At 40.1% G+C, this 24004-nt stretch overlaps 1 protein-coding gene across 2 annotated transcripts in view; it reads left to right on the forward strand.

The window, feature by feature from the left end:
- Positions 1-24004, forward strand: part of LOC106057963 (kinesin-like protein KIF26A) — a 307846-nt gene that overhangs the window by 193311 nt on the left and 90531 nt on the right. For both annotated transcript variants that reach the window (XM_013215332.2, XM_013215331.2), the window contains exon 8: positions 1368-1536. In XM_013215332.2, the coding sequence (XP_013070786.2) occupies positions 1368-1536 (169 nt within the window). The remainder of the gene's footprint in view (positions 1-1367; positions 1537-24004) is intronic.

Genomic DNA, 24004 nt, shown 5'->3' on the forward strand with positions numbered 1-24004 from the left:
AAGAATCATCAAGGTCTTGGTGCTCTGTTTGAGCTAATTAACTGTTCCAAGCAGCGACTCCATCTTGTCTTGCTGCTTTAGCTGCGATGCGCATTTGTATGTCTCAGTGTATGTGTGTGTGTGTGTGTGTGTACTATGTACATTTGTGTGTGTGTGTGAGTGTAAGAGTGTGCTTATTTACCTCTTCTTTACATAGCTACCCCCACCCTCCCCCATGCTCCGTTGTTTGGTTTTGAACGAAATGGTTTTGAAAAGTTACCAGTCAAAGCGTTTGTAGTTTTAATGAAGGAATTAACGAGCGGTGTCTTTAGATTGCATGTACATGTAAGCAGTTAAGAGGATCGTTGAAGGGAGTGGCTTTCTTCAGTGACGAGCTAGAGAGAGAGATTGCCAACAGAAATGATAAGCATCCCATTGAAGTTCCTTTATGTGTTTACGAATTCACGTATTCTATGAAGATTACAACGTATCTCTGTAGAGTTTAAAGCATAAACCTAAGGCCTGAGATTAACGCAGAAAATAGTTATCATTACTCTAGGAGTGAGCAAGGATTTCTTTTTTCTCGCTCACAAAATGAGGGGACACTTGGCTGCTCTGTTTAATGCGCCATCTTAGCGTTTAGGCCAAGCCTGAGGGCTTTGTCATGGAGTTAACCTGTGTCCCAGCGAGCCCATTTGTTGGAGTAGGCCTCAAGACAGACCTGCGACGTCACAACCTGTGGGCAGGGGAGACCAATAGCTCGTTGTCACGTGGTACAGACCTGTCTCCTTTGCCCACAGGTTGCGACTTTCCAGGTCAGTGTTCAGGTCTTCTATGTCTTCGCTGACAGCGTTGTCAGACAGTTAACCTGTGTCCCAGCGTTGTCAGACAGTTAACCTGTGTCCCAGCGTTGTCAGACAGTTAACCTGTGTCCCAGCGTTGTCAGACAGTTAACCTGTGTCCCAGCGTTGTCAGACAGTTAACCTGTGTCCCAGCGTTGTCAGAAAGTTAACCTGTGTCCCAGCGTTGTCAGACAGTTAACCTGTGTCCCAGCGTTGTCAGACAGTTAACCTGTGTCCCAGCGTTGTCAGACAGTTAACCTGTGTCCCAGCGTTGTCAGACAGTTAACCTGTGTCCCAGACAGTTAACCTATGTGGCTGGCCCAATGATAGTCAAATAAGCAAATTTACTTTAATAACACTTAACTATTTTTTTTTCCACTTGTTTCTTTTAAAGTCATTTTCTTATCTCTCCAGGTAACATTAGTTCTTTCTAAATTATTACCTATTGATAAACTGTCTTACTAAAGTATTACCTATTGATAAACTGTCTTACTAAATTATTACCTATTGATAAATTGTGTATTGACCTGGTCATCTCTTTCTCAGGGCAGCTCAGAAGCTGGGCAAAAAGAAAAAACGTCACCAGTCTCAGGACCAGGAGGTCCTTCTCTCCTTTCCGACCAACTTCTCTGACGTCATCAGGCTGACCCCACCACCTGCCCCACCATGCTTGCTCAGGACCGTTGGCAGGCTACAGAATCCTGGCATGGGCAAGGTGAGTAGGTTATTTGTTCGTTTGTTCTTTTTGATATTTTGTTTTCAATAGATCTCAGAGCCCATGTATTTTGTTTTTCAATAGATCTCAGAGCCCATGTATTTTGGTTTTCAATAGATCTCAGAGCCCATGTATTTTGGTTTTTTCTTCTTTAAAGCCACATCGCGTGGAGTGCTTTGCTTTAAAAAAGGAGGACGGGGGGGTGGGGGGTGGGCTTAAGGTGGTCAAGACAATCAGTACATTTTGACGTCTGTAGCTTGCCAAAGCTCAGCGCTGATTGCCTTACAAATCCTCCGAAATGAGTTTTTTTTTCCTTTCTTACAAGCACGTGACCCTGTGACGGAAAGCATAGAATTCTGGGACATGCTTACGTCACTAGCAGTGCTCACGATATTTCGTGACTGGCGTGTGGGGAATGTGTGAGGTTGTGTCGCCAAGTTTTCGCCTTCAAAATGATTCAGTTGTTAATTGGCATGTATGAAAAGAGTGCGGACCTGTCTAAAACAAGAAAAAAAAATCAAAACTCTCAAGCGTCACTTAATTTATACATTTCTAGTTCTAAAACAATCATTAACCAATTGTTTCAGTCGCCATATTGGCACGTTTTAAACTTGGAGCAACTGAAGAACAAATCTAAAATCTCCTTTCACCTGAGGTAGAATGGTGGATTTTTAGAAATGAGTCTTTGCTGTATTTGGTTTAGATAAGCTTTGAATCATAGTTAACCATTTTTTTTTAGCAATTTTCGGCGCTGAAGAACCATTTTATTTACAATACCTCTATTCAAGTCATAACTTCATGGAGGGCGGAAGCTGCACGCTGATATCAAAAACGGCTCTAACGATTTTTCTATAAATGTAACAATTGAGAAAAGTAAAAAAAAAAAAATTGAAATAAATTTAAATTTGGCTAGAGATCTAGATCTAGGTCTATGTTCAACATAAGTTTTGTAAGGACTATCGCTTTCGGGAATTTCCGAACATATGGTTTATCTGAATGAAGAGTTTAATGAATAAATGTTCAGGAACATTTTGCGCATCGACTTTTAAGTCTAGGTCTTATTACTTTTCATTGGAATTATTATAATTTTATATATTATTTTATTTATAATATTATAAAGTGTACTAGATCTATATATTCGCTTCACCAGGTTTTTTCTCGGAAAGAAAGGGGGGGGGGGGGTAAAAATGTTTTTTAAATAAAATTCAAGTAAAATATAAAGGAGAACAAAGCCTTGACGTAGTAGCCTCCCATTAGTGAGAGAATTGATCGCTGAAGTAAAACAAAAAACAACAGGAAAAACAAAGGCTGTTCGGATATTTGACGTTCCGGATAAATGACGTGCGGATAAACGACGTTCTACTGTATAGAGTTCTTGACGTTGTTTAGTTGGTCTATTAATTGTTCGCAATCTCCTCTTTTTCATTTCCATGTGGGTTTTTTTTTTTTGCTGTCCTCGCGTTTCTTCTTACCGCTTTCTCTTCTTTATGTATTTTCTTGCTTAGAAAATGTACCACGTGATCTGAAAAGTGAAAGTGTAAAGAAAGAGCAGATTACTGTGATGAACTGAAATCTGAATATCTTCCATTATTGGGATACTTTCTCTCTCTCTCTCTCTCTCTCTCTCTCTCTCTCTCTCTCCATACACGGATCTGTGAGCATCATTAGACAGGAATTAAGACTTTCGTGTTCTATGCAAACACTTGTTGACCAGATATTCATGCATGTGTAATTATCGGGAATTTCCAATACCTACTCTACCGTCTGCACGACTTTCTGGCTTCCGCACAATAGTTCTGTGGAACTTAGCTCTATTTGCATTGTGCGCGTGGCCCTCTGACCTGGTCGGCTTATCATTGGTATTCAGTTCTAATTTGGATTCCGTGATCACTTAACTTATAGATAACCTGGTCCTCTCCCCTGCTCCACCCTCCCTCCCTTATTTCGTCTCTACTTCTTTGTCCCTCTAATTCCATCTTACGGTTTTCAATAGGAACATGTTCCCTCAGGAACTGATAATACATTACCATACTGGAGACACGTTTTCCATTTTGTTTTGTTTTATATGTTCCTCAAGACATGCATGCTACTGTCTACACTTACATTGGGTCTATTCAAGACTTCTGTGACTATGTTGCCAAAACTTTTCAAGTATACATTTTTTAGTATGAACCACGTTGAGGCCAAGTCAGACTTAATCAAGATACAAAATATTACTTCGTTGTTTCCCCTTAACGTTAATTAGTCATATCCCCATGTAGCTATAATATTGTTTATATTGGCCGGGCAGTTGTCGTCTTTGGCTGGTTGGTTGGCTGAATGGACTGGGCAGTTGTCTACATTAGCTCGGTGCTTGACTACATTGACTGGGTGTTTGGTTGACTAATTAGCTGGATGGTTAATCTTAATTTGCTGGGTAGATAGATAGATAGTAAAATGTTTGTTTGTAAAATGTTTTACATGTTTCGGATGTTCCTTCAGAGTTGAAGATAATTACTTCCTAGTCCAAACCTCCCGCAGGACGACGGGGGATGGGAGCGGGCGGGGTTTGAACCCGGGACCATCGATAAATCTGAACGACAGTCCAGCGTGCAAACCGCACGACCAGGCAGCCATCCTGATAGATAGATAGATAGATAGATAGATAGATAGATAGATAGATAGATAGATAGATAGATAGATAGATAGATAGATAGATAGATGGATGGATGGATGGATGGATGGATGGACGGACGGACGGACGGATGGGATTAAGTTAAACGGACATAATAAAACAGATGCTATTGAAAACTTTTCATTGCACAACTACAAGCCGCTAACGCGAACACATACACACACTCACTCTACACCCACACCCACCACGCCACACCGCCCCCTCACCCATTAATGACCCTCACACTATGAGAATGCCAAGCTAAGGTCATGGTTTTAATGTTTGATTTTTTTTTTCTATTTCCTCGTTATTACTTGGCTCTATGAAGATGCTGTTTATTGGTCTAATTAATCGGCTCTATGCCCGAGGAACTGCTGACCCCCCACACAATAAAAACGACCCTGAATTACAATAAAATGACCAGGATTTTATGTCTTGTTCCGCTAGGAGCCGGTGTCATTTCTAATCTGGAGAATTTTTATGGATGTCTGAATTGTTGCCTTATTGTGTGTGTGTGTGTGTGTGCGTGTGCGTCATGCAGACATTTGATCGTTTTCTGACTAATGGTACAGACTTTGTTATACGCACTACATTTTTATGTTTCAATTTTTTTATTTCGTTTGATAGTTGCAACAATTTCAAAGATACGACTTCAATTCTCTTGCTCAACTTTGATATCTCTTACTCTTAATCCTATTTCCGCTGCCTCCACGGAGAGGATTTAAAAGTCATATTTTGTGTCATGATAAGATTGAGCATCCATCCATCCGTCCAAGTGGCACTACAGCCCATGGAGGGCTCTGGCCTGCTTCAACACATCCCTATATTCAGATCTCTACTGGGCCATTCGTCTCCACGCCCTAACCCCAAGCTGTTATGGAGTTTTTGATCTCCCATCAAGCGTCTCCCCAGGTGGCGGATAGGGGAATGCCCCCCAGATATGATGGGTACCGGGGAAATAAAATATCCGAGGTGGACCAAAATCAAACCTGCTGCCTTGCAGGAAGTGGGGGGATCCACAAAAGGCTTGGGCACCTTACCCAACAATAAAGGCAGCTATCCAGAGAGCTGAATGGGGCAGCTCGCCAAGGGTTGGGCACAGGGCTAACAACACTGTCATAACAAAAATATACAAAGGTATTGTTACGAAAGCTTCTACACACAAGAAAACAATTTATTCGTTGAAGGTAATATTTCCGGTTCGTTGGTGTTCATGAAACTATACATCCGCCATCACTTGTTATTTTTAAATATTTTCTAAAAATGATTTTTTAAATGATTATTTTTTGGTGTCACTTCACAGAATTAACTTCGTTACATTTGGGGATTTTCACACTAAACTTGAATGAGAGTAAGCTGCTCTTGGTTTACACTTTGTTAATAACCGGTTTACGTTCTTGAAGCAATTAAATCTTTGTAGAAAGAAAAACCACGAGACCATCGTCCCCACAATAACAAAAGGCACAAAATGAACACCCAATGTGGGAATACATTAAAAACGTGAATTTGTTTTCTTCTCTTAGGGTGGATTCGTGCCATTGCTTGCTATCTTCTGGAGTCATGGCGCCACTACAGCGTACTTTTCAAGTGTATCACTAACATTCGCCTTGGTCAGATCGAATTCGCGTGGTTTTTAACACCATGCCATCGGACGCAGAGAAATGGGAAAACTAATTGAAATTTGCTTGTCAAAACTCGTGTCTCCGCTCCTGGGGTATCGCGTCCAATTAAGTGTGAAGTACCGCTTTGTTTGACTAGCATGGCACCCACTCGTGGCGTTGACGGGGAAGGGTATCGTTTGACATCCAGGGGAGCCCAAGACAATTTAAAACATCGGAACTTCAGCGCCCTCCTGCCTGCCCGATTCCAGCTACAATATCCTCCCCACCCAGAGGGCTTAAACAGAGGGGAGGAACAAAATGCTAATGAGCAGCGTACTTAAGTTTGTGCGTGCGTGTGTGTGTGCTGACACTTGTTGATGGCATTAGCGACACAGCTCCTATCCCCTCCCTCTCTCATTCTGAATGTCGTAAAACTAGTTGACAACCTTTGTTTATGAAGCTGACATTTGGATTCTTGTTGCTAGGATGGAGCAGGGCGCTTCGTAACTCGCGCTCCCTTTTCTGTTTCGATCTTACCCTCCCTCGTTCTACTTGTTGCTTTGTTTAAAACAATGAAGTAATACCACCGATAATACCACCGATAATACCACCGATAATACCACCGATAATGCCACCGATAATACCACCGATAATACCACCGATAATACCACCGATAATACCATCGATAATACCACCGATAATACCACCGATAATACCACCGATAATACCACCGATAATACCACCGATAATGCCACCGATAATGCCACCGATAATACCACCGATAATACCACCGATAATACCATCGATAATACCACCGATAATACCATCGATAATACCACCGATAATACCACCGATAATACCACCGATAATACCACCGATAATACCACCGATAATACCACCGATAATACCACCGATAATGCCACCGATAATACCACCGATAATACCACCGATAATACCATCGATAATACCACCGATAATACCATCGATAATACCACCGATAATACCACCGATAATACCACCGATAATACCACCGATAATGCCACCGATAATACCACCGATAATACCACCGATAATACCACCGATAATACCACCGATAATACCACCGATAATACCACCGATAATACCATCGATACTTCAACGAATTGGTCAATGTTGTCCTCAATGAGTTCTTCATCCAATTCTTGGACTCCACAAGATTTCCATCTGTTGCTCTTTGTCTTTCAGAAATGCAGAAGAAAAAAAAATCCCCCCCCCCCTTTTCAACCCTAAAACAACTCATACCAATCCTTGGGGTGTTTCATGTGATTCAAACCGGCAACAGCACCCTTTCAATCCCCCATGCACCCACCCCCTTTTTCCACCGTCGTGGGGTATCTCAATGAATCCATTTACGAGTCTTGTGTCTTAAAAAGTTATGAATCACCATTTTGATGAGACTCACACCAAGAACACCCCTGCCTTCCCATTTTATTTTTGTTGGGGGGGGGGAGAGGTTAAATAAAAAAAGGGGGGGGGGAATATTCGCCCTCACACCAAAACCCAATCCGTTTCGGTGGACGCGTTTTCTGGGAGACCCCCCCCCCCTCTCTCCTTTCATTAAGCTCCTTGTTTTGAGGAGTTTGTGTGACACAGCCCTTTGATAGAAACACTTAATGTGTGTGTGTGTGTGATTCTGTGTGAAGGGGCTACGACACTTTCTAGATGTCTTGTAGAGTGGTCTAGAGTGAAAGCCTAGAATGCTCAATAGAACTGAAATCAATAGATGTTTTGCTAAGTTTTTTTTTATTTATCCACTGTTTAGATCAAAGTAGAGAAACGTTTCTCATGTAGGGCTTTTGTTGTTCTTTGCCCAATGGGCGGCATGGCTAGATGAGGGGGAGCAAGTGTTGAGCAGTCATGGTGACTCTAGGAGACAGAGCTAGAGTCGCACACATTAAATGTTCGATATTGTACCGATATAGTTCTACATTATTTTCAAACCTATAAGATCATTTTAACCTCTTTCAGCTAGGGACATCCTATTTGATTTCGACTGAAAGGCTGCTCGCAATAAAACTTTTTTTTACTATTTTTAGAGGAAAAGTTGATAGCGCATTGGTTTTATTCCACTAGAGCTAGGTCGAAACTTCAGATTGACTCCACGACATCTCGGGTCAATTTTGTTATCGTATTGGTCACTGAACTTAGTGTCATCATTTATTGGTACTGGTCAGTTGAGATGACTGTATATAGAGAGAGATAAGCAATCTGGTCACATTCCGACAGACACTAAAGACTTTCAGTTTGGATGGTCACGTGATCTTGTGTAGCTCTTTACATTAAAGGGAAAAAAATGGAGGCCTGGCCTTTTGTTGCAACCAATTAGCGTGAATCATCGCTGCAAATCCCAGCGTCCGATGTTTGCTTTCTCCCTGGCCACTTTTGTGTTCCCGAGTGTCCAGCCGCTGAGACCTCGGACATCTGATGGCAGCTTAGGAGACATTATGACCCAGCTCCTTACAGTTCAAACACACACACACACACACTCATATGCCATTACTACCAACACTACCACTCACACTTCACAATATCTATTTTCACATCCACATTTCCAAATATCTATTTTCACATCCACGTTTCCAAATATCTATTTTCACATCCACATTTCCAAATATCTATTTTCATATCCACATTTCCAAATATCTATTTTAAAACCACAGCGTTTTAGCGCTATTTTCTTTTCCGTTGACAAGTCCATGGCCACTAGTCTCTGTTATTGAAATAACTCTCCAATCTTGAGATCTTTCAATCAGTCATACATCTATTTAAAACACAGCACTACTTGAATACATATTAACATCTTGGAACAAGTTTTTAACCAATCAAGATCACAATACCAACTTTACCCTGTGTGTGAATTACAGTATTAAAAAATATAAGTATAGTCTTCTAGGGAACAGTTTTCTTTTAGATTATTTTCATTAATTTTTTCTTATATTTAATTTTTTTTTTCTCGATTTTCGACATTCGCTAATCAAATTTGATGAAAGAAGATTGTACAATATGTAAATATTAGAAGATTGTATTATTTATCATGAGACCTGGACATGTCAGATGTGATAAATGTGATCCTACGATCGAGAGGTTGTAACTCCAGCCAGCTAGTCTGGTAGAGGCGTAGTATCTTTATTAATACTGAACTAGAATGCAACTTAAACCAACTTGTTATAAAACAAAAATGAACTTTACTTTAGAGGCAAAATAAAACAGTTTTCAAATGTAACTTATGTATATATATATATATATTACAAGACAAGTGAAAACATGAAACTTACGGTTTTGTCTTATGTGTTTTAGGCAATATAATATTCTAAAAAGAGGTATTATTTCCTTTTTCCATTGAACATTGTTTTTGGATTAAGCAAACTCTAGCCACTCAAATGGAAAAAGAAAAAAATAATATCTGGAAGAATTTCCACAAAATAGAAATCATTTTTCAAGACATGTCCTCCTGTCTCTCAGTCTCTCATGTCAACTCCTCATTTCAATCCTCACTTCAGCTCCTGACTTTAACTCTAACTCTTCACTTCAACTCCTCACTTCAGCTCTTTACCTCAACTTCTCACTTTAGTTCTTCACTTTAACTCCTCACTTCAACTCTTCACTTCAACTGCGTACTCCACCTACCCTTCCACATCCGTTCAGTCCTCAGTATAATCTCTCCACTGGCTCTCCACTGGCTCTCCACTGCCAGAATCAGAATCTATTCAGCCAATCCAAAGACTCACAAACATTACAGAACAAGATGTTATGATAAATTTCACGCTATTTCACTACATTAAAAATACTACTCCTAAAAAATATTGCATTAATAAAACCCTTAAAAGTTATTATTGAAATGTATTTTCTGAGGATTTTATGAAACTATATCACAGAAATTCTAAGCAAATCAGGCTAAAATATCAAGCAACTCAAAATTTCTAAATTAGAGTCCAAATAACCCATTCCAGTACATGCTCACCCAGAATACCCCTCTCCCTCGGTCTTTCTGCTATTTCTGATGGAATGTAACAAAATATTGTTATTTGTGAAATCTATTTTACTCTCAATATTTGCCTCCCATGAGGCGAGAAAAATAATGACGTTTAGATTTAAAACCACAGGGAGGAGAACAGGGGGTGGGTTCTAAAAATGAATTCTGACAATGGTAACTATGGGAAAAGGCCGTATTGGAATTAATACCGTAGAGATGGAGTAATTGCCCTTGCTAAAGGGATTTCTCCCCCACTTAGTTTGTCCCCATGTTTGGATTGATTTCCAAGACGGTGTCGTCTGCTGCAATGGAAGGGCACTCAAGTGGAAGGGACTCGTGTTTGGTAGCGCTGTTGGGGTGTGGGGGGAGTTGGTCCAGATTTGGTAACAGCGTGCTGTTGGGATGTGGGGGGAGTTGGTCCAGATTTGGTAACAGCGTGCTGTTGAGAAGATTTGTTGGTCAGCAAGGGGAAGTGGAAGGGAATTGGAGAAGCTTTGCTCACTTCACTCTAAAGTAGCTCTCATTTTAGTCCCGGATTTCTTCAAATTTGCCTGTTTGTCTAAAGAAAGAAGTAATTTGGACTTTTTCTTTGGTCCGGCTCCAGTTGAGCGATTATGTTAAGTTTGATCCGACCAAGGTTTGGAATTAGAGATGTTTCAGATGGAAGTTCTGACTCATGCAGCCATGGGAGTGACCAGGGTGGGGGTTTGTGGTCGTGGAAAAGATTCAGTTAAGAACAAATCAGATCTAGTTTGAGACTCCTGTTTCTCTTTTCGGGCTAGATCTACTAGAACACGTGTAGTGGGAATAGAATTTTAAAAATGTTAGATTAACAAATGTTCTACGAATAGAAAAGAAAGTTGAACAAATGTAGTGGGAATAGAAAAGAAATGTTGCATGAACAAATGTAGTGAAACTAGAGCTAATAAAATGGAAATAAAACTTAATTTTAGTGGAAATGGATCAAATATTGTCAAAGAAATTTTTTTTTATTGAAGAATAATTATGAAACAAAAAAATTGCAGTGAAAATAGAGCAAGTATCCTAATAGAAATAGAGCCACACAAAAATGGGAATACCAGCCTGGCTACAAAACAAAAATGTGTTAACTTTACATCGAAGCCGAAGGTAAGCAGTAACCAATTAACTACTTACTGTAATGTGTGCAGCATGCAGTAGATTAAAGTTCTAAGTTGAGCTGCTGGGTCTGTGATCACGTGACTGGTGTAGATACAGTAGGAGGATAACTGAGTAAGCCGACGTACCAAAAAAAAAACTGTTACCATTTAAATAAGGGAAATTAGGCACTGGTCATGGATAATGTGGAAACATAGGGAGGTAAACGATATTCATTTTGCCTGTTTTCCTTTGGCGCGAAAAAACAACAACACATTTTCAACATATTGTTAGTGAAATTGAAACGCTTCTAACACTGGATTTGTTTTATGTTTAAAATATCTCCTTCGTAAAACATCAGTACTTCATCACATTGAGCCCCCCAATGATAAAGAAACATGGTGTTAAAGGACAATGTCTTCCATTCCGAAAGTTACAGGAGCGCAACATGTGACATGACAATGTTGACCAAAATGTGACATGACAATGTTGACCAAAATGTGACATGACAATGTTGACCAAAATGTGACATGACAATGTTGACCAAAATGTGACATATATCTCGTAGAATCGTGTTTGACATAATGTAAACATACATGTTAGTGTGTGTGTGTGTAAGAAGTGTGTGTTTGTTTATAGACCAAAACACACACACACAAATAGGCTCAGTAAGCTTAACTCTCTGTTAGATTAAAAACGAGGTATTTAGTGCGAGCGAATTATAAGATGATTTACTATACAAAGACTATGAATAAGCAAAATAAATAAATCACATAAAAGGCATGAAACAATTACATCAGAATAAAACAATAGTTCATGATTTTAAAGAATCACTATTCCAATTATTGACAACTAGAAGTGAACCAAGTCTCTGGGGTTGCAGAGTCAATTCCCATAGTCCCAGGTTTGGAGAATGCACTTTTCGTTGCATCAAATTTCCCTGTTCTCTGTGTCCTCCCGCGCCATGTTGATGTCATCATAACATCAGGCAGATGTGGCTAAGAAATCTAGATAATTAAATGTGATCATATGTGTGTGTGTACGGCGAAAGATCGAATATAAATATAGATATAAATCTTAACTAAAATGTTTGTTTGTAAAATGTTTTACATGTTTCGGATGTTCCTTCAGAGTTGAAGATAGTTTACTTCCTAGTCCAAACCTCACGCAGGACGACGGGGGATGGGAGCGGGCAGGGTTTGAACCCGGGACCATCGATAAATCCGAACGACAGTCCAGCGCGCAAACCGCACGACCAGGCAGCCATCCTAACTAACATCTAAATAAATCGATCATAAAATGGGCGCCATTTTTTTTATTCAAAAATTAATGTTAATTAATTCAATAATTAATGTAGCGATCTTTCTGAAATTTTAATTAAATGTGTTGTCACGCAGTTCGAGTTTATGTGCGAGATTCAATCTCGATAGGAGAATGAAAATTTTTCGAAATAAATAATTCTACATTTTTATTTCTAACTTTACTTTTTTTTTTCAACTTAAGTTGAGATTTTGTGTAGAAGAAATTTAATAAAGGGCAATATGATACGCGTATCAAACTATACTATTGTCACACACTAGTAGACAGTGAGAGTAAATCCCAACATTACATCTACAAACTATGTCCATCACTTGAAAGTAAATGCTGTTGAACACATTTGAAATACATGCAGTGCTAAACGTATTGTAGAACATAACAAATTCTTCCATATACCTAAACCCAGTGGAGGCTATCAACTGTCAGGGAATGCTACAAACAGGCAGTTAATGCTACCAACTGGCAGTAAATGCTACCAACTGGCAGTAAATGCTACCAACTGGCAGTTAATGCTACCAACTGGCAGTAAATGCTACCAACTGGCAGTGAATGCTACCAACTGGCAGTAAATGCTACCAACTGGCTGGGAATACTATCAACAGGCTGTAAATCCTACCAACAGGCATGAAATGCTACCAAGAGTCATCGAAGTCTACCTACAGGCAGGGAATGCTACCAACAGGCAGGGAATGCTACCAACAGGCAGGGAATGCTACCAAGAGACGGAATGATACCAACAGGCAGGGAATGATACCAACAAGCATACTGCCAACATTCAATGATTTCTGCCAACAGGCAATGAATGCTACCAACTGGTAGGGAATGTTATCAACAGGTAGGGAATGCTAGAAACAAGCAGTGAATGCTATAAACAGGCAATGAATGCTACCAATATGCAGGGAATGCTACCAGTAGGCAGAAAATGCTACCAACAGGCAGTGGATTCTACCAAAAGGCAGTGAAAGCTACTAACAGGAAGGAAATGCTATTAAATGCTCTCAGACAGACACCAGTGTCACAGTTTCTGTCACTAATGTGAAACAATTTCTTTAAAACTATTAGTTTTGATTTACCTCCATCCCTCTCTCTCTCTTTTTTTTCTCTCTGTCTCTCTCACTCTCTCTCCTTATCTTTGTTTCTTATATTTGTACTCACTATTGAATGAGGGCGTTTCCCAATCGGTTTGATTCGATTCCCTCGTGCTACAGTCACTACTCCTTGATGATTGATGGACACGCGAGCTCAGTCAAACTGGACGCCTGGTTGTACACATAAGTAGATTGTCTTGTCAGATCTTAAAGTTCTCTCTTTGACCACACGAGATGTTCTCTTCAACGGCATGGCATCGAACAGTACTGGGTAGATAGGCATTGTACTGGACACACATTGTAGTGGACACACATTGTAGTGGACATACATTGTAGTGGACATACATTGTACTGGACACACATTGTAGTGGACACACATTGTAGTGGACATACATTGTACTGGACACACATTGTAGTGGACACACATTGTAGTGGACATACATTGTAGTGGACACACATTGTACTGGACACACATTGTAGTGGACATACATTGTAGTGGACACACATTGTACTGGACACACATTGTAGTGGACATACATTGTAGTGGACACACATTGTACTGGACACACATTGTAGTGGACACACATTGTAGTGGACATACATTGTAGTGGACACACATTGTAGTGGACATACATTGTACTGGACACACATTGTAGTGGACACACATTGTACTGGACATACATTGTAGTGGACATACATTGTAGTGGACACACATTGTACTGGACACACATTGTAGTGGACATACATTGTAGTGGACACACATTGTAGTGGACATACATTGTACTGGACACACATTGTACTGGACACACATTGTAGTGGACACACATTGTAGTGGACACACATTGTAGTGGACACACATTGTAGTGGACATACATTGTAGTGGACACACATTGTAGTGGACATACATTGTAGTGGACATACATTGTAGTGGACACACATTGTAGTGGACATACATTGTACTGGACACACATTGTAGTGGACATACATTGTACTGGACACACATTGTATGTAGTGGACACACATTGTACTGGACACACATTGTAGTGGACACACATTGTAGTGGACACACATTGTAGTGGACACACATTGTAGTGGACATACATTGTACTGGACACACATTGTAGTGGACATACATTGTAGTGGACATACATTGTACTGGACACACATTGTAGTGGACACACATTGTACTGGACACACATTGTAGTGGACACACATTGTACTGGACACACATTGTACTGGACATACATTGTACTGGACACACATTGTAGTGGACATACATTGTACTGGACACACATTGTAGTGGACACACATTGTAGTGGACACACATTGTACTGGACATACATTGTACTGGACACACATTGTAGTGGACATACATTGTAGTGGACACACATTGTAGTGGACACACATTGTAGTGGACACACATTGTAGTGGACATACATTGTAGTGGACACACATTGTAGTGGACACACATTGTAGTGGACACACATTGTACTGGACACACATTGTAGTGGACATACATTGTAGTGGACACACATTGTAGTGGACATACATTGCAAAAAGTATCACAGTACATGTATCTCAGCATGAACATTGTACTAGAGTACTAGACGCTCAGTACCATAGTAATTCATGTATTTTAACATGGAAAACTTGTGTTTACCGGTTGCGCTAGTCAGCAAGGTGTCTAAACTACATCCTTAAAATGGGGTGACCGTGACATGTTTGAATCAGGCAGTTTCTTTACTAAACACTTTTGCTTTGTAATTTGTTTTTTATGGCGACATTTTTCGTTAGTTTGCAGTCTTCACTTCCGCTCCGCTACTTAAGTTTCAGAAACTAACTCTTGATCATTGTACAGGTCACACCATCCTCTTTCCAAGTTTGGTTCGTATATTTCTTAAAATAAAAGAGATTGATGTTTTAACTATTTTAAGTCGCTCCCTGTCAGTTGACGTCTGGTAGTTAGACGCAACATCATCATCCACCACTACACCAGCAGCAGCAGATGAGTTTAAGAAAGCAGTGCTTGTCCAAACTGCGGGCTAGTTTCTCTGATAAGACTCATCGTGGATGACAGGCGATGACAGTGAAGATGAAAAGGAAGATGACAGATTCGATAAAACCGAAAGGAGGATAATGTGAATGTTTGTCACGTGACAGAGATGTTATGGAGGAGAGTAAATAAGATCATGCAATTACACATCTCTCTCTCTCTCTTTCTCTCTCTCTCTCTTTATATCTCTAACTCTCTTTCTGTCTCTCGCTCTCTTTCTATCTCTCTCTGTCTCTCTTTATGTCTCTAGCTCTCTTTCTGTTTTTCTCTTTCTGTATCTCTCTCTCACTCTCCTTCTGACTGTGGCTGTTTCTCTCTCTCACTCCCCTTCTGACTGTGGCTGTTTCTCTCTCTCACTCTCCGTCTCTTCCCTCACCCTTTCTCTGTCTCTCCATCTGTATTTCATTTCTAATTATAAAAGTATAAAACTGAATATCATAAAGCGAATAAAAAAAAACACATAAAACTTTCCTTATAATATAAGACAGTATTAGACAGTACAAGACAGTATTAGACAGTACGAGACAGTATTAGACAGTACAGGACAGTATTAGACAGTACGAGACAGTATTAGACAGTACAGGACAGTATTAGACAGTACGAGGCAGTATTAGTCAGTACAAGACAGTAGTAAACAGTACAAGACAGTATTAGACAGTACAAGACAGTATTAGACAGTACAAGACAGTAGTAAACAGTACAAGACAGTATTAGACAGTACAAGACAGTATTAGACAGTACAAGACAGTATTAGACAGTATAAGACAGTATTAGACAGTACAAGACAGTATTAGACAGTACAGGACAGTATTAGACAGTACAGGACAGTATTAGTCAGTACAAGACATATTTTAAACATTCCTACTCAATACTACCCTCTCTGTAGTATGAACGTGGCGCTCATATTTCGCAGATGTTTTCTTTCTTTGATTCAAGTTGTCAGGTCCCAGTTTGAAATCTACAACAAGAAACATAGCTGTACTAGTCGATCCAAATCACACTTTCATAGCACACACTTTCATAGCACACACTTACATAGCACACACTTTCGTAGCACACACTTTCATAGCACACACTCTCATAGCACACATTTTCATAGCACACACTTTCATAGCTCACACTCTCATAGCACACATTTTCATAGCACACACTTTCATAACACACTTTCATAGCACACACTTTCATAGCACACACTTTCATAGCACACACTTTCATAACACACTTTCATAGCACACACTTTCATAGCACACACTTTCATAGCACACATTTTCGTAGCACACACTTTCATAGCACTCACTTTCATAGCACACATTTTCATAGCAAACATTTTCGTAGCACACACTTTCATAGCACACATTTTCGTAGCACACACTTTCATAGCACACACTTTCATAGCACACACTTTCATAGCACACATTTTCATAGCACACACTTTCATAGCACACACTTTCATAGCACACACTTTCATAGCACACATTTTCGTAGCACACACTTTCATAGCACTCACTTTCATAGCACACACTTTCATAGCACACAATTTCATAGCACACACTTTCATAGCACACACTTTCATAGCACACACTTTCATAGCACACATTTTCATAGCACACACTTTCATAGCACACACTTTCATAGCGCACACTTTCATAGCACACATTTTCATAGCACACACTTTCATAGCGCACACTTTCATAGCGCACACTTTCATAGCACACATTTTCATAGCACACATTTTCGTAGCACACACTTTCATAGCAAACATTTTCATAGCACACATTTTCGTAGCACACATTTTCGTAGCACACATTTTCATAGCACACATTTTCGTAGCACACATTTTCATAGCACACATTTTCATAGCACACATTTTCGTAGCACACATTTTCGTAGCACACACTTTCATAGCACACACTTTCATAGCACACACTTTCATAGCAAACACTTTCATAGCACACATTTTCGTAGCACACACTTTCATAGCAAACACTTTCATAGCACACACTTTCATAGCACACACTTTCGTAGCACACATTTTCCTAACACACTTTCATAGCACACACTTTCATAGCACTCACTTTCATAGCACACATTTTCATAGCACACACTTTCATAGCACTCACTTTCATAGCACACACTTTCATAGCACACATTTTCATAGCACACACTTTCATAGCACTCACTTTCATAGCACACACTTTCATAGCACTCACTTTCATAGCACTCACTTTCATAGCACACACTTTCATAGCAAACACTTTCATAGCACACACTTTCATAGCACTCACTTTCATAGCACACACTTTCATAGCACACACTTTCGTAGCACACATTTTCGTAGCACACACTTTCATAGCAAACACTTTCATAGCACACACTTTCTAGCACACACTTTCATAGCACACACTTTCATAGCACACACTTTCGTAGCACACACTTTCGTAGCACACACTTTCATAGCAAACACTTTCATAGCACACACTTTCTAGCACACACTTTCATAGCACACACTTTCATAGCACACACTTTCGTAGCACACACTTTCGTAGCACACACTTTCTAGCACACACTTTCATAGCACACACTTTCATAGCACACACTTTCGTAGCACACATTTTCGTAGCACACATTTTCGTAGCACACACTTTCATAGCAAACACTTTCATAGCACACATTTTCGTAGCACACATTTTCGTAGCACACATTTTCGTAGCACACACTTTCATAGCACACATTTTCGTAGCACACACTTTCATAGCACACATTTTCGTAGCACACACTTTCATAGCACACACTTTCGCGCCATTTTCGTCATAATTGTTTGAATATTAGCACTCTTGAGCTGAATGTTTACCAAACACTTGTCAATGCACCGACCCAATAAAATAGTTACGGTATTCACCATAAATACATTTCAACTAAAGAACACATCAAAGTTTCGAGAAGCTTCTAGAAGAAGTGAGGAACAACCTCTGGACAATGCGAACTGAACGAACAAATAAAAAGATTGGGGGGGGGGGGGGATAATAACTCCGGTTTAAATTACCATTTAAATAAATACTTCTGCGAGTGAACGCGTCAGAAACAAAAAGTTATCTCCCTTCTGCCTAACGGTTGCACGTGCCGTCTGTTTCCCGCCTTTTTTTTTCACGTCTGCTTTTAAGCCTGGGAAAGATTAACCGACACGCGCTTTCTTTACGTCGGTTTACTATTGGGATAATCTCAAAGTGGTCGATCTCAGAAACCTCTGAAGCAGTTCGATTCCGATTATTTTCAAATTCGAATCGTTAAAACCACACAAGAATCGAAAAGGTGTTAGTGGCAGCTAGCCAGACATCTCTCCCGCTCATAAACTATAACTGGTACAGTGAAATATTTTTCTTAAACATTACGTTTATTTGACTTAGTTGGGAAGCGTGGTCGAGAGGCTAAGTAAGCTTGAACTTGGCTTGTCTTGGCTACCTATAAAGGGGGCTCGAGGCTCGACATCCGACTCGTGCAGAGTTGTGTTTACTGAGCGCCTACAGGCAGCACGGAAAACCTTCTCCCAGGTACCCCCTCCCACTAGTCCACAAATGATATATGACCGTAGCGCTCTGAGCATGAAAGTAGCGCTATATAAAAGCTATAATAATAATAATTATTATTTTAAAAGATTTTCTTGAGTTGTGGATCTTGAGGTATTCAAACTTTTGATAGATCTGTTCGTGGGACTTTGGAAGCCCAGCGGTTGCGTGTCGAGTAACTTGAGAGAACCAGCCATGGGCAAGACGTGTGACTTGAGAGAACCAGCCATGGGCAAGACGTGTGAACTTCAGAAGATTCTTTTCTCGACATTTCATGTTTCGGCTCTTGTCATAAGTCACGTGATGATGGTCACCGGAAGCTGGTTGGTACCGAAGGGATCATGGTTACAGCTTGGCGCGTGAAGCTTTCCTTTCTTTACAGAATGCGAGAATATGGTTGAAATCAGTCGATATTCATGTGTGTGTGTGTGTGTGTGTGTGTGTGTCCCTTGGTAGGGATAATTTACATACTCAATTGTCTTATTACAAAGTCAAATAGAAAGTTTCATTAGTGAATGTCACTAAGCGAGGGCGGATTCCTGATTGGATGGAAATGAGAAGGGGGGGAGAGGGTACTGCTAGCGCTATCGCGAATTCGCTGGTACGATCTTGTTCAGATTTGTACATACAGTCGAATCCAGTTACTCTGACCGCACCATCGGATCAATCCTTTTATTCAGACCGAACCCTAAAACACCGAAACCGAAACAGTTTATGCTGGAATCTGGTTATTGGGACAAAAACAATCGCGTCCCGATGTGGTCCGATGAACCTGTTTGGACTGTATCAAGTTTTTCTGGTGGTAATCTCTTGTCTTTTCAAAAAAAATTAAGACATTGAAATCTGTATTCCTGCTCTCAGATACTCTCTCTCTCTCTCTCTCTCTCTCACACACACACACACACTCACACACACTCACACACTCACACTCTGAAACTACCATAGATGTTAACTCATCGACATTCACCCTTGTTTAACTTTTGGTATCCATTCGTCATTCGTCAGCACTGTCACTGGTTGGTTTGTCACTGGTTGGTTTGTCACTGGTTGGTCTGTCACTCTTTGGTTTGTCACTGGTCAGTCTGTCACTGGTTGGTCTGTCACTGGTTGGTCTGTCACTGGTTGGTTTGTCACTGGTTGGTTTGTCACTGGTTGGTCTGTCACTCTTTGGTTTGTCACTGGTTGGTCTGTCACTGGTTGGTCTGTCACTGGTTGGTCTGTCACTGGTTGGTCTGTCACTGGTTGGTCTGTCACTGGTTGGTCTTTCACTCTTTGGTTTGTCACTGGTTGGTCTGTCACTGGTTGGTCTGTCACTGGTTGGTCTGTCACTGGTTGGTCTGTCACTGGTTGGTCTGTCACTGGTTGGTCTGTCAGCCGAGGTTCAGGAGATATTGGCCTTAGGTTGGAGAGAAAAAGGATGTCGAAAATGGTGGGTGGGGTGGGGGCGCTCCTCTCTGAAGGGGTGTGGACATGATAAGTAGATACAAGGAGGGGGGGGGGTCACAGGTTACGACGGAAGTTGACTGTCAACGCCATGAACTACTGAAATGTACAGCCTGTTTCATTGTTGTAGGCAGTGAGTGAAGTGACATCTGGCAGAACTAACCTTCCTGTATCACTGACTGACTGGCTGACTCACTATGGCTTTTTTTTATAAACCAATTCCATCCTATTATTTATTTTTATAGTCTAATTAAATTAAGAACAAAAACAAATAGAAAAAAATCTAATCTACGAAACACATATTTCACAGCGAAGTATAAAAACTGAATTCGATGTTTCTAATAGATTCTATAGCGATACAAATATTGTTGCTTTCGTTAGCGATTGACACACTAATTAGTGATCTATTTATAGATTATCACGACAAATGTATTATTCTGAATGTCTTGGTTTGTTTTTTTTCCTTGTAAAACTAGCCATAATCTATTCTAAATGTTAGAACATGTAGCCACGTCCATCTTTATAGGCCTAATGGCAGATGAGTTAAAAGATATTCAGGGATTTATTCACCTTTTTAATTACCTTATTATTTGCATGTATGTGATAAATGATTATAAGCATATGTGTTACGACAATTGGAATGCAGTCAATAATAATGTTGTTCTAAATCACGTGGCTAACTGATTCGAGTGTGGGCCTGCGCTTTGACCTGCTGTCTGCATGCTTGACTACATAGTCCAGTGATTGATGGGAGTTAGATAAGCGTAGATCTAAAACTAAATGTATTGATTAATGAATGATGCTTTGTTACATAGGTCAGTTGCGCTTGCCTAATTGTTTTGTATTGATTTGGAATGATTGAATCGATTTTGATAATGCGATTCAGATGAGAATATATTGATTTTTAGTTTGATTTAAAAACCCAAAACAGATTGAAATCAACTTATTATTGATTGGTTTGTTTGCGATGTGAGAGATTATTGCGACTTGTGCACGCATTTAAAAAATGGTTTAAATTAAAATGTAGGTCGAGACTCCATTTCGGAACCAGCCATTGAGACTGTGAGTGAACACTGTATTTACATACTACCCATCATGCACCTCGTCATAGTGAACTCTTCTATATGTTTGTTTAACTAATACATTCCAGTTGCAGGTAAACTTCCGCTTTCGTTCCCGACGCTCGCACTACTCGTTTTCCTTTTTGTAATCTCCCCTTGCTGAGCTCCGTTTTTTGATGACGTGTAACGTTGAAAGCGAGGCCAACAGACCGTGTTTGTAGAAACATGAGAATAGAACAAACAAACGAAGAAACAAACAAACTCTTCGGGAGAGAAAAACAAACAAATTTTTAATGCTCACTTTATCAAATACTTGTACGAGGGAACATTTTTTTTTTTAAAGAAAATGGCCGGAAGGCGGGATAAAGGAAAGAATAAATAGGGTTCTGAGGAAAGGGAGGTGGTGGGGGGTCTATCAACAAACTAGCCTAATTAGTCATACGCAAGTTAAAAGATCTCCTACTCTAGAACCGTGTCGGAATTTATTTATAACTCAAGGGGAGACTACTTGTGATCATTTCTGGTGTTAATAGCCCCTGTCCCTTGTTTACTACTGCACCTGATAGTGCTGATAAAGAGAAATGAAAGAAAAGTGAGAGCGGTCTGGCTGAGGGGTGGGTCGGGGGTGAAGGAACTATCCCTGGTAGATACAGTTAGTAGGTCTGTGGTATCGGTGTGTGTTTGTTTACTGCTGTATAGTTCACGCGTGAGTGGCTTTCGGTCCAAGATGAACTGCAACAACTGCTGTAGGTCATTTGTAATGTTTCAAAGTGAGGCCTCAGCAAGTGAAGTGAACCGTGGCTGATGAAGCCTTTCAACACCCATAGGAGGCTTGTAGGTTGTCCATCTATCGAGTGTTAATGTCAGGTACTTTCACCAGTGACACTTTACCAGGGCAGCAATGTATTTAGTTAGTTATTTAGTTATTTATATATTTATTTATATCGATGCAGTGATGCTAAGGAAATTAAACAAGGGTAACGAGAGAGGCTTAATTATTTTCTGATTAAAGGGAGCGAGAGTTGTTGATTTGATCTCTACCTGCAAAATCACTTTTTTTTTTGTTTCCCTTCATCTCTTCCCCAACCCCGCCCTGAACCACTATCTTCTAGGGAACAGTGAGTCTAAAGAAGTGGGAACAGTGAGTCTAAAGAAGTGGGAACAGTGAGTCTAAAGAAGTGGGAACAGTGAGTCTAAAGAAGTGGGAACAGTGAGTCTAAAGAAGTGGGAACAGTGAGTCTAAAGAAGTGGGAAAGTGAGTCTAAAGATGTGGGAAAGTGAGTCTAAAGAAGTGGGAAAGTGAGTCTAAAGAAGTGGGAAAGTGAGTCTAAAGAAGTGGGAAAGTGAGTCTAAAGAAGTGGGAAAGTGAGTCTAAAGAAGTGGGAAAGTGAGTCTAAAGAAGTGGGAAAGTGACTCTAAAGAAGTGGGAAAGTGAGTCTAAAGAAGTGGGAAAGTGACTCTAAAGAAGTGGGACAGTGACTCTAAAGAAGTGGGAAAGTGAGTCTAAAGAAGTGGGAAAGTGACTCTAAAGAAGTGGGACAGTGACTCTAAAGAAGTGGGAAAGTGAGTCTAAAGAAGTGGGAAAGTGACTCTAAAGAAGTGGGAAAGTGACTCTAAAGAAGTGGGAAAGTGAGTCTAAAGAAGTGGGACAGTGACTCTAAAGAAGTGGGAAAGTGAGTCTAAAGAAGTGGGAAAGTGACTCTAAAGAAGTGGGACAGTGACTCTAAAGAAGTGGGAAAGTGAGTCTAAAGAAGTGGGAAGGGGATTCCTAATTAAGTGTAATTGTAGTGCGTAGATTTGCTTTTAGTTTTATAAAAAAAAACATTTCCCCACTGGACAGACACTTTAAAAAAAACTTCTCGAACAAACTTTGTTGTACGTCTTCCCTTGCACTGTTTGGCCAAGTAGTTAGTCATTAGATAGACTGTCCAATTTCTAGGAAAAGAGCCGTTTTCGAGATCCGTGTCTACCCAGGTTTTTTTTTAAGGTTTTTGTTGTTGTTTGTTGTTTTAAATCCGATGAAGAATTTGCAAGCTGTAAAGAGGAATTTTTAACCTGAACAACAATAATAATAATAATAATAATGATAATGATAACAACAATAATAACAATAAAAGAACCCCTCGTCTATGATATAAAAACGTTTTCATTTGACCTTTAACCTCATCTCAAGGCAAGTCAATCTCAGATTGGTCGGATTTAATGTTTTTGAATTTCTTTTTTTTTTTTTTTTTCGTCTGCTGTCATGACCAGAGTTCTCCCCCTTGTCCCGCGCGAAAGTTTTGGAATTGTGCAAGCGACAGCTAATGACAAAACACCGGCTCTTGGGAACTCCGTCGACCATCGTGCTTCTGCTTAGGTCCGCGACGTTCAATCCGTGTCCTTTGGGCTTCAACTCTCCCGCCACTGTAGGACAGCAGAAACTATTAGCAGACGATTGTTTGGTTTTAGTTTGCTTGTCAATCTGATTTACAACCCCCCAAAAAGATATACACACATTCGCTTGATGCGGTAAACATGTTTTCGAAGTGTTTAAAGATGACTTGGCGCCTTGGATTGAA

The sequence above is a fragment of the Biomphalaria glabrata genome, chromosome 3, assembly GCF_947242115.1.
Source record: "Biomphalaria glabrata chromosome 3, xgBioGlab47.1, whole genome shotgun sequence".
Taxonomy (NCBI): Eukaryota; Metazoa; Mollusca; class Gastropoda; family Planorbidae; genus Biomphalaria; species Biomphalaria glabrata.